This window comes from Peromyscus eremicus, chromosome 3 (genome assembly GCF_949786415.1).
Source record: "Peromyscus eremicus chromosome 3, PerEre_H2_v1, whole genome shotgun sequence".
Lineage (NCBI taxonomy): Eukaryota > Metazoa > Chordata > Mammalia > Rodentia > Cricetidae > Peromyscus > Peromyscus eremicus.
In genome coordinates this window covers 73,018,524-73,030,400 of record NC_081418.1, presented here as the reverse complement: position 1 = coordinate 73,030,400, position 11,877 = coordinate 73,018,524, and the positions used below count along the sequence as shown (strand labels likewise).

The 11,877-nt window shown below is 38.6% G+C and overlaps 1 protein-coding gene across 1 annotated transcript; it reads right to left on the bottom strand.

The window, feature by feature from the left end:
• Window positions 1-430: 430 nt before the first annotated feature.
• Window positions 431-1,255, bottom strand: LOC131905890 (putative vomeronasal receptor-like protein 4). The gene has a single exon (XM_059256693.1). It carries the CDS (start codon window positions 1,253-1,255, stop codon window positions 431-433), a length of 825 nt encoding a protein of 274 aa, XP_059112676.1.
• Between the last annotated feature and the right edge of the window lie 10,622 nt (window positions 1,256-11,877).

Sequence of the window (11,877 nt, the reverse complement as noted above, 5' to 3'; positions counted from 1 at the left end):
CTACATTACTTGGCAGTAGAAATGTCATCAGAATGTACATGCATAACACCACAAACTTTAGTTAAATATATGAAGAATCTTGGTTTGCTACTTGAACAATTAAATAGTTTAAGAAGAATCTGTGGTTTTTTTTTTAAATAATTGCACCAAAATGACTCCTCACAACCATCTACATCCAGTTCAAGGAGGGTAATGACCTCTTCTGACCTTTGTGGGGACCAGGAATTCACACATGCATACAAGCTGACACAATACTCATAAACATAAATAAAAATAAATAAACTGTTTTATTAAAAAATGAGGTAATTTATGCTTTTTTAAAAATTTGGTGGTGCACTGACTGCATCTGTTTCAGAATGTTGATTATTCTGTTATCAAAACTGATTTGTACCAAAGGAGTAATTGTGGGGTAGACATTCATCACAAACTTCTAAACAGTCAGGATGACTGGGTTGTACTTCCATAACAGGACTGAAGTGGATGAGATGATGAAGTCCACCCAGTACATGACCACAAAGACAACCACCAACAGCAAGATGGTCTGGGTGGCCCTCTTCTCGGGGGACGCTCTCGTGTGGCTGATGCTGTGAAGATGCTTACATTGCCTCTGATGTCTGAACAAGATAATCACCATGTATGCACTTGTGGCCAACATAACTCCTACAAGAAAGACATCTCTGGAGATTGTCACTGTTAAAGACAGTGCATTAATGATGTAGTTCATGGGGAAAAGTGAGCAGGATTCAGTGACCTTCATCTGGTTACTCTCACTCACATTGGTAAAAGCACCAACATAGAAGATCCACCTACTACTGAATGACAAATTGAAAGACCAGAGGTAGAAGAAAGCATAGATCGTGTATGTTTTTAGTTTATGTTTAAATTTTGCCAACAGTGAGGTACTGGGACTGATAGTGACAGCCTGGAACACACTCAGAAGGCAGGTGATGCAGATGGAGAGGCCTCTCATCATCCTGCTTATGTAAAATGTTGTCTTACATTTGAAGTCATTCTCAAGGTTCAGTGACTCAAATACGTCTGTAAGCCAAATATCCCCTCCAGTGAGGACCATTATTATGTGGATGAAGGTCAGTTGACAGGAGATCAGATCTGTGGGCTTAGGTCTGTGACACAGGATTATGAAAGTGTAGAAAAAAAGAAGAAACATATTGGCTGTGACTCCAAGTCCAGATTGGAAATAAAGGATATTCTTTAATGAGGACATACATGGAAAGTGCATTCTTCTTAACATCATAGAGGAAGCATATTTCATATATGTGGAAAAAATAATAGAGTATGCATCAAACTTGTGATTCGCTGGTCAGTATGTCTATACCATCATTCTGTTTTACCTACTTATTCTTGATTAACCTCTCTCTTTAACTTTTGATGTTCCAGACTGGATATCAATATATTTTGATATATTTCTCCATGTATCTACCTGTATATATAGCATACTAGAGATAATAAAGGCATTCAAAGTTGCATCCTATAAAGAATGCACACTTTGTGTGCCTATATTGCATCTAGGCCTTATACCTTAGAAATCCAATCCTATTGATTTAAATTGCCTCGTTTTATAGTTAACACCTAAAACAGTAGTGATGAACACAGAATATTAATCATATTTGTACAACTAAATAAAAATTATGTTGATCTGGGAAAAATCACAAAAGAAATCCAAAAGAGCAAGGTGAGTCAGCCTCATATTTCATAATTTTAATAAGCTCTATTTTGCAACTATCCATGTATTGACTCATAATTCTAATGCAATCACAGTGATAATTCATAATAATCTCACTATTTTAATCCACAAAATGTCTATCTCAATTAATCTGTTTTTATGTTCACTTTTCCATGGAATCTTACATCCCCATTATCTGGAATTAAAGACATAGATACAGTTGGAGGCCATTACTGCACTTTCCACACCCTATTAATTGTAACCATTATGGTTATAAATGTCCCTAGATGTCTCTCAGCTTACTTCCCATCCCGTTTAAAACTTTTGTGAACTTTACCTCAGGTTTAAAGAACTAACTTCCAGCTATGGAGACAAACACTATTTTTCTTTCCTTGTGGGGGAGGGGGCGGGTAGTAAATGGTTAACAGTGTGATTCCTTATAGCTTTTCCAGCCATCCATATTGCTATTTACCTACCTCCCCCCACCGAAGGAGCCCCCTTCATGTTTTCCCATTTTCCCTATCAGAGCCATTGTACCCTGCTATTACCCTTACTTTTCTCCTGCCTTCTTCTGGATTTACCTCCTTCTTCCTCCCTAGTGAGCTCCCATTTCCCCACATACACTCTCAGATCTCTTGTATCCTACCATTCTCCTTTACCCTCTCTCCCCACACACAAGGAGCTCCCTTTTCCCATTTCCCTGATCAGACTGCTTGTACCCTGCTATTACTTGTCCCCTCTCCATTGTTCCCTACCACCCCACCCCATCCTTTCAATTGTCCTTTTACTCTGCTTTCTGTAGTTACTACAGGCTATGTAACCTGAAGATGTGGAGCTAGGAGCCTCCGACAAGAGAGAACATGCGACACTAAGACAAACACTATTTTCAACACACTGTGGCAAACATGAACTCGCTGAAGATGACCATATGGTGACCCTGTTTTGGAATTTCTGTTTTAAAAGGGATTCCTTCCCAAGCCGTGGAAACCAAGGACGCAGTGTTATCCGAGGTCATCAGCACCAGACAGTTCCACTCAACAGTCTCACCTTTGGTACCCATGTTAGTTATTTGGCCTGGTTACCAGTGTTGTTATTTTATCAAATTAATTTAATTCAGTACTTTAAAAATCATCTTTCTGATAGAGAAATGGAAAACTGCTTCATTGACTCAGATTCTTGTGAGAAAAAGTGTCCAATTGTATTTTCAAGTTCACTCATATATTTCACATTTATAGTTGCATGCACGCATATATGTATAGAAATAGTACAGGAGTTAGTGGCTGATAACCCTCTTAAAGCTCCTTATGAATATGAGACAATAAACCACATTTAATATTACACAAATTTTGCCCTTTAAAAGCTTAACCTAGTAAAGGAATAGATTCATCCCAATTGCCAGAGCCAAACATCTGATTTCCCCACCAACATGTACTTACAGCAGCTGCACCATGATGTTGCTGGGAATCTAATCCAGGTTCTTTGCAAGAGTAAAACGTGCTCTGAACCACTGAGCCATCTCTCCTGGATTAGAGTCCCAGCAATGACATGGTGGCTCATGACCCTCTGGAACGCTCATTCCAGAGAATCCATTGCCCTCTCAGACCCAGGCATGAAAGTGGAGCACAGACATACATGCATACAAAGCATTCATATATGGACAATAAAGTAAACCTTTTTTAAACTTTCGTTCTTCTCTCATACATTACATCCAGACTGCAGTTTCCCCTCTTTCCTTCCCTCCCCTCCTTCCAGTCCCTCCCTCCACCTCCTCTCTCCCCTAGATCAATTCATTCTCTGTTTCCATTAAAAAAAATCCCGCCGGGCGGTGGTGGCGCACGCCTTTAATCCCAGCAATTGGGAGGCAGAGCCAGGTGAATCTCTGTGAGTTCGAGGCCAGCCTGGTCTACAAAGCGAGTTCCAGGAAAGGCACAAAGCTACACAGAGAAACCCTGTCTCCAAAAACCAAAAAAAAAAAAAAAAAATCCCATATCGAGCCTTCCAGGGATATCCACCAAACATGGCCCAACAAGATACAATAAGAATGGGCACAATCCTTATATCACAGATGGACAAAATCATAAATATATAAATAAATAAGTAAATAAATAAATGAAAGCTCCGAGTTACCATTTAATTCAAGGCTTGATCTCCAAACGAAAAGACTTGTAGCCCAATTCCAACTTTAAAAATACAAATGGACCCAGGTTGATCTCAGTCTGTGGGGAAGGCTTTGCCCTGGAGGAGATTGGAATGGGGGGCGGGCTAGGGGGAAGGTGAGGGGGGCGGGAGGGGGGAGAACAAGGGAATCTGTGGCTGATATGTAGAACTGAATTGTATTGCAAAATAAAAATTTAAAAAAAAATGCAAATGGACAAACCATATATGTACATCCATTTATTATGAATTAATCTATTCATAGACAATTACTAAAAATAGTAATAATATATTATTAATATGCAATTCCTTAATGTCGCATATGTATTGTAAGCCATACAAAAAGATGACACCACAATCAGGTAGAAGACAGTAATCTCAAATGTTTTTTCTTATCCCAAAGATGAGCACTTCAACCACTTCATTTCCTATCCATAGCTTTGTAAATGTTTATCACATGAAGAAAATGACACATCTTTATCAGGCATCATCCATCTCTTAGGCTCAGTGGAGGTGAGACTGGACCAGAAAGGTCCATAGCAACTATGGCTACAAGCTGAGGTGTTAACACATATATGCATTGAGTAAAGTCATTTGTTTTATTTGAAAAAAATTGCAATCCTGGGGTAAATCTGCACATTCTAGGAAAGCACTCTAAAACAAAGGCATACCCTGAAGCTCTGAGTGTTGGTTGCTTGTTTGTTTATTTTCTGTTTATGCTTTTACAGACCTCACTATATAGCTGATGCTGGCCTTGAGCTTGCTATGTAGTCCAGGATGTTCTCAAATTTATGTTCCTTCTGCTTCTGTCTCTTGAGTGCTGGAGTTACTGGTGTGCATGCCAATCCAAGGTGTTTATTTTAATTTAAATTTTAAGAATTTATCAGACATTTTTATTTGATGACTCTGGCAGTTCCTAAATAGAAGATTCAAAAGATCTATACTAATGTAATGCTAACCAGGAAGTCATAGAATAGATGAAAACACCAGAGATAAAATCTACACAGTAGTATAGTGTCGAGGAGAATTAGACCCTCTGTGACATGCTGGAAATTTACTAACTGTATACATACCTTGTAGTTTGTAGGTGTGTGAAGGTCAGGGCTGCTCAGGCCGCAAAAGCACTGGAGCACGTTCGAAGCAGACACTGGAAATGAAGGTTATTGCTGTTTCTGGTTTTGACAAAAGTTTAACTTGTAAGTACTAAAACCTAAGTGTACCCATAAACATGCATAATTGTGGAGAAGCCATCACTATTGAATTGACCCAGGCTTAAAGACCAAACAGTCTGCACGCAGCTGTCTGGAAAGATGTATATGAAAGGAACCAATGCAGAGTGCATAGTTCCTTAGTGCACAGCTCTACATTCCTCTGAGAAAAATCACTTTACCCCTTCATTATCACAGCATTTGATTTTAAAACATGAATGTATGGTGCTTTGAAGAGATAATAATATGATAAACATACAAACATAGTAGATCAAAAGTATCATTTTCATGTTCATTTTTACCATAGTTAGGGAGTAATGACCAAAAGGCAGCAGGACTGCTCAGAGAGAACACAGTGATTGTGTGACTTTCAGATGACAAGATACATGGTGTTGGCTGGTCACCGTCCACCGTCAGCAACATTAATAAGTCTTCAGGAATCTCAGGAAGGTGAAGACCTTAGCCACTCTAATTAGTTCCATGAAATACATAATGAGAGCAGGAATAAATAGTGATTATTTTTAATAAAGTATGAATTCATAGTAATTGCCTGATACTCTTAAATAATTTTAATGCATAACTTGTTCTTTGTAAATTAGTTAAGCACAGGTGAAACTGGAAACCCACAGACACTGACTAGAACATTACATCCTCACAGTTATGAGTCAGTTTCCCTGAGATGAAGCAGCAGCAGCAGAACGTCACTGCAGAGCCTGTGGGGAAGCAGTGATCACACAGCTGGATCACACGTCACACGGTTTAAGTCTGGGAAAGATATGAACATGTTCACTCTAAGTGTGCGTGTGTGTGTGTGTGTGTGTGTGTGTGTGTGTGTGTGTGTGTGTGTGTAAAATGACTGGACTACTGGGCCTAAGACTAGAGCAATAGCATATTGTGTGCTGGAGCTGCTATCCTGAATAACTAGACAGCACTTGAGTGAAAAACTGAGAGTTACATCAAATATGTTCATGACATAAAATGAACCTTAAAAAAAATGGAGAGTATGTCCTCTATTTTATGGTTGATTTGACCAGATCTATGGGCCCTGCCTAGTGCATCAGCACAGATTTTTAATGTGCATTACTCAAAACAAACTGAAAATTCTTTAATGCTTGCAAACGTAAACTCATGTTTCTGTCATTTGGTTTTTGTGGTTTGTAGTTTGGATACTCCATGGCCAGTGACTGAATGACATTTGCTAGCATCATTTTGTTCTATATTTTAAAACAATAATTTCATAATTCTACATTATCAGTTTTCCACTGTAATTTTGCTGTAGTGTGTGTATGGGGGTGTTACATAGAGTCTCATTCTGTAGTTCAAACTGACTTCAATCAAACTCTTGATGTTCCTGTCTTAGCCTTCAAAGTGTGCCATTACACCTGCCTTCATTTTCCATTTTAATCTCCTGTATACATTAGTAAATGATATTCTAGCAAAACTAAAATGAACTTGTGATAGTCAGCAGCTAAACTTAAATTTACTTGGCATATTTTTGAATGTGTATTTTAATGAGCAATTGTATTTTGTAACTATTAGAGAAAACCTTGGGGATTTTGACTTTGAGTAATTTTATACTATTTGAGAATTGAAAATATTTTATCACTGCTAATAAAAAGCTTACTCAATATTATATCAGTATCAATGATACATGATTCAATTTATAAAACTTGAAATATTAAAATTGAATTTACTTTAATTTAAACAGTAGAACTGCTGCTGAAATTTTACAGTTTATATTTTGGTAAGGATAAATTTACAAAGGTATCATAAATAAGTGAGATGAGGCTTCCAGATACTTCGGCAGTAAACAGAAAAGATAGATTTTATTAGAAATCATTGCAATAGAATAAACAAATCTATGTAAACAATTTTTAAAACTCACTGTATAATGTTAAGAACATCTTATGTGTTACTAGGCAATGAGTTGAAACTTTCCTTTAAAAAACTGCTAAGTATATGCAAACTTAACAGAATAGAAAACTACTGATAAACACTGAATTAGTTAATATTTGTGGTATATTTATAGCTTAAGTTTCATATAAATCAATGCATATACTCAGTTAACTTGAGAAAAGTAGTAAAATGAGAAAATACAAAATACAATATAAATGTATCTTAATATTATAAATGTACTTCTGCAAAGGAGTAAATGTGTGTTCTTCGTTGTTCATCCTCTAAGTCATTTTGGGTGTTTTGTGACAGGGGTGGAAAACTAACACAGTTGGCATCACCTAGATGGAACCATGTTCTTAGAATTATTAAAGCACACATTCAGGAGAATCCATAGTCAGATATGCTCACTAAAATATTCTATTTGGGGCTACATTTTACATATGTACTAGTGTACATTCATTGTGAAAAGAGATGGGCTTCATGACACTAACTTTCAATATATAATATCCATTGATCGTCATCACCCGATTGGCCTTTCCTGTCTCTCTAGCCACACTTCTGCTGAGCCTGTCCTTTTTCCAGTAGCCTCTTTTCTACTGTCATAGAAAGTGAAATCTATGTTCTTTTACAAATCATTGCCCAGATGTTTTATGTCTACAAGCATCTGCTGTGTTTGCTTGTGATACAATATGACTCAAAAGTAAATTTCTAAGCAGAGAATTCTCTAATCATTTTATTACAGAAAATCCTGATTCACTTCACTGCCTACTCACAGCTTTACTATTAATGAATAGAAAAACAAACACTCACCTGGCCTGGCCTTTGATGAACATCCATGTAGAATGAGGCCCTAAGAAGCAGTTATAAGGAAGAAACGTCATGAGATCATCTCCCTCTAGACCCATAATTATCATGTCATCTGTAGAGAGCAGTTCTGATCTTGAGGTTGTTAAATAGTGGTACCATCAAATGGAAGAGTGAACTTTCCTAATTCCAGGAAAACAATGGAGTAGGAACAGCTGAGCTCTGGGTTTCCTGTGTGTGAGCTCTTCTCCCTAGGCCATATGTGTCTATGTAGATGAGCTGATCCCAGTCCTTGTGGACAAAACAAAAGGAAAAATAATAATGTTCCATTTAAAAGAAGTAGGAAAATATTTTCACTTCCCCAAGGCATCCTCCCTGCTTCTAAAACATTCCTGATAGCCTCCATGCTTACTTGATAGTGTCTTTAGGGTCTCACCTGGAAATTAACAACACTTTTGTTAAAATTAAGAAACTGTCACATCCTCCAAACACACTTGGGAAACATAATTTTTCTTACAGCGGGCACAGATGTGATGCAATGTAATCAGCAGATAGTGAGCTGTGGAGCTGAGGATGTAACTCAGATGGCAGAGTACATGCCTAGAAAGTATTGTTTATGTGGGACATCATGAAGAAATCAAACCTTCACATTATATGCACAGGTGAAGGAGAAGAATCCCAAGTCAATGGCAGACACAAGACCTGCAATAAGATCACAGAAGAAACCTGTCCCAAACTAAGGAAAGAGTCACCCATACAAATACAAGAAGCACACAGAACACATCAAAGACAAGATCAGAAAAGAACACTTCAGTGGCATCTCATAGTTAAAACACTAAGTATACAGAACAAGAAAGGTGGATTGAAAGCTGCAAGAGAAAAACTGCAGGTCACAACTCAAGAAAACCCACCAAAAGAACACCTGATTTCTTAAAGGAAACTTTCAAACCCAGAAGGGCCTGGAACAATACAACCCTAGATGACAACCAATCTAAAATACTATACCCAGGTAAACTACTGCTGTGGTTGAAGAGAAGGAACAATTTTCCAAATCATAGACAGCCTAAAATTTTTATATTCAACAAATCAAACCTGAGGTAATACAGGAAGCATTATTTGGGGGTAAAGAGATGAATGAGCAAACACATACTGTGGAAATAAATATGAGCCATAATTATTAAGACATAAAGTCCCACTGAGAATACAACACCAAAAATCAACAACATGGTGACCAGAACTAGTACACACATTTCAATAATAATTCAAACATGAATGGCCTCAATTTTCCAATCAAAAGTCAGAGAGTACCTGAATAGATCAAGAAACCAAATCTATCTGTTACCTCCAAGAAACACATTTTAGTTATAAAGATAGGTACCACCTTAGAGTAAAATGACAAAGTATTCCAATCATATGGAACCAGGAAGAAAGCAAGTGTTACTATCCAAACATCTGACAAAATAAACTTTGAACTGAAACTAATCAAATGAAATAAAGAGGGAAACTTTTTTTTAAAATTTTTTAATTTTTATTTTACAATACAATTCAGTTCTACATATCAGCCACGGATTCTCTTCTTCTCCCCCCTCACCTTCCCACCAGCCCACCCCCCATTCCCACCTTCTCCAGGGCAAAGCCTCCCCCTAGGACTGAGATCAACCTGGTATACTCAGTCCAGGTAGGTCCAGTCCCCTCCTCCCAGGCCGAGCCAAGCGATCCTGCATAGGCCCCAGGTTTCAAACAGCCGACATATGCAATGAGCACAGGACCCGGTCCCACTGCCTGGATGCCTCCCAAACAGATCAAGCCAATCAACTGTCTCACCCATTCAGAGGGCCTGATCCAGCTGGTGACCCCTCATCCATTGGTTCATATTTCATGTGTTTCCGTTCGTTTGGCTATTTGTCCTTGTGCTTTATCCAACCTTGGTCTCGACAATTCTCGTTCATATAAACCCTCCTCATTCTCGCTAATTGGACTCCCAGAGATCCACCCAGGGCCTAGCCATGGATCTCTGCATCCAGATCCCTCAGTAGTTGGATGAGGTTTCTAGCACAACAATTAGGGTGTTTGGCCATTCCATCACCAGAGTAGGTCAGTTCGGGCTGTCTCTCGACCATTGCCAGCAGTCTGTTGTGGGGGTATCTTTGTGGATTTCTGTGGGCCTCTCTAGCACTTTGCTTCTTCCTATTCTCATGTGCTCTCCATTTACCATAGTCTCCTATTCCTTGTTCTCCCTCTCTGTTGTTGATCCAGCTGTTGATCCCCCAAGCTCTCTTTCCCTCGACCCTCGCCCTTCACTACCCCCACTCATGTCCAGGCTGTTCATGTAGATCTCATTCCATTTCTCTGTCATTGGACAATCCCCTTTCTTGGGGTCCTGTTTTCCAGGTAGCCTCCCTAGTGATGTGAGTAGCAGTCCAGTCATCCTTGTTCCACATCTAATATCCTCCTATGAGTGAGTACATACCATGTTTGTCTTTCTGAGTCTGGGTTACCTCACTCAGGATGATTTTTTCTAGATCCACCCATTTGTCTGCAAACCTCATGATGTCATTGTTTTTCTCTGCTGAGTAGTATTCCATTGTGTATATGTACCACATTTTGTTTATCCATTCTTCAGTTGAAGGGAATCTAGGTTGTTTCCATGTTCTGGTTATTACAAACAATGCTGATATGAACATAGCTGAACAAGTGCTCTTGTGGTATGATTGAGCATTCCTTGAGTATATGCCCAAGAGTGGTATAGCTGGATCTTGGGGGAGATGGATTCCCAATTTTCTAAGAAAGCGCCATATTGATTTCCAAAGTGGTTGTACAAGCTTGCATTCCCACCAGCAGTGGAGGAGAGTTCCCTTAGCTCCACATCCTCTCCAGCATAAGGTGTCTTCAGTGTTTTTGATCTTAGCCATTCTTACAGACGTAAGGTGGTATCTCAGAGTTGTTTTGATTTGCATTTCCCTGATGATTAGGGATGTTGAGCAATTCCTTAAATGTCTTTCAGCCATTTGAGTTTCCTCTGTTGAGAATTCTCGGTTTAGTTCTATAGCCCATTTCTTAATTGGACTGCTGGGCATTTTGATGTCTAATTTCTTGAGTTCCTTATATATTCTGGATATCAGTCCTCTGTCAGATGTGGGGTTGGTGAAGATCTTTTCTCATTGTGTAGGCTGTCGCTTTGCCTTGTTGACCGTATCCTTTGCTCTACAAAACCTTCTCAGTTTCAAGAGGTCCCATTGATTGATTGTTTCTCTCAGTGTCTGTGCTACTGGTGTTCTATTTAGGAAGTGATCTCCTATGTCAATGCGTTCAAGACTACTTCCTATTTTCTCTTCTAGCAGGTTCAGAGTAGCTGGATTTATGTTGAGGTCCTTGATCCACCTGGACTTAAGTTTTGTGCACAGTGATAGACATGGATCTATTTGCAGCCTTCTACATGTTGATATCCAGTTATGCCAGCACCATTTGTTGAAGATGCTTTCTTTTTTCCATTGTGCACTTTTGGCTTCTTTGTCAAAAATTATATGTTCATAGGTGTGCGGATTAATGTCAGGGTCTTCAATTCGATTCCATTGGTCCACATGTTGGTTTTTATGCCAGCACCAAGCTGTTTTTATTACTGTAGCTCTATAGTAGAGCTTGAAGTCAGGGATTGTGATGTCTCCAGAGGTTGTGTTATTGTACAGGATTCTTTTGGCTATCCTGGGTTTTTTGTTTTTCCATATGAAGTTGAGTATTATTCTTTCCAGGTCTGTGAAGAATTGTGTGGGTATTTTGATGGGGATTGCATTGAATCTGTTGATTGCTTTTGGTAAGATTGCCATTTTTACTATGTTAGTCCTGCCTATCCATAAGCATGGGAGATCTTTCCATTTTCTGACATCTTCTTCAATTTCTTTTTTCAGGGACGTAAAGTTCTTGTCATATAGGTCCTTCAATTGCTTGGTTAGTGTTACCCCAAGGTATTTTATGTTATTTGTGGCTATAGTAAAGGGTGATGTATCTCTGATTTCCTTCTCTGCTTCTTTGTACATTGTATATAGGAGGGCTACTGATTTTTTTGAGTTGATCTTGTATCCTGCTATGTTGCTGAAGGTGTTTATAAGCTGTATCAGTTCCTTGGTGGAATCT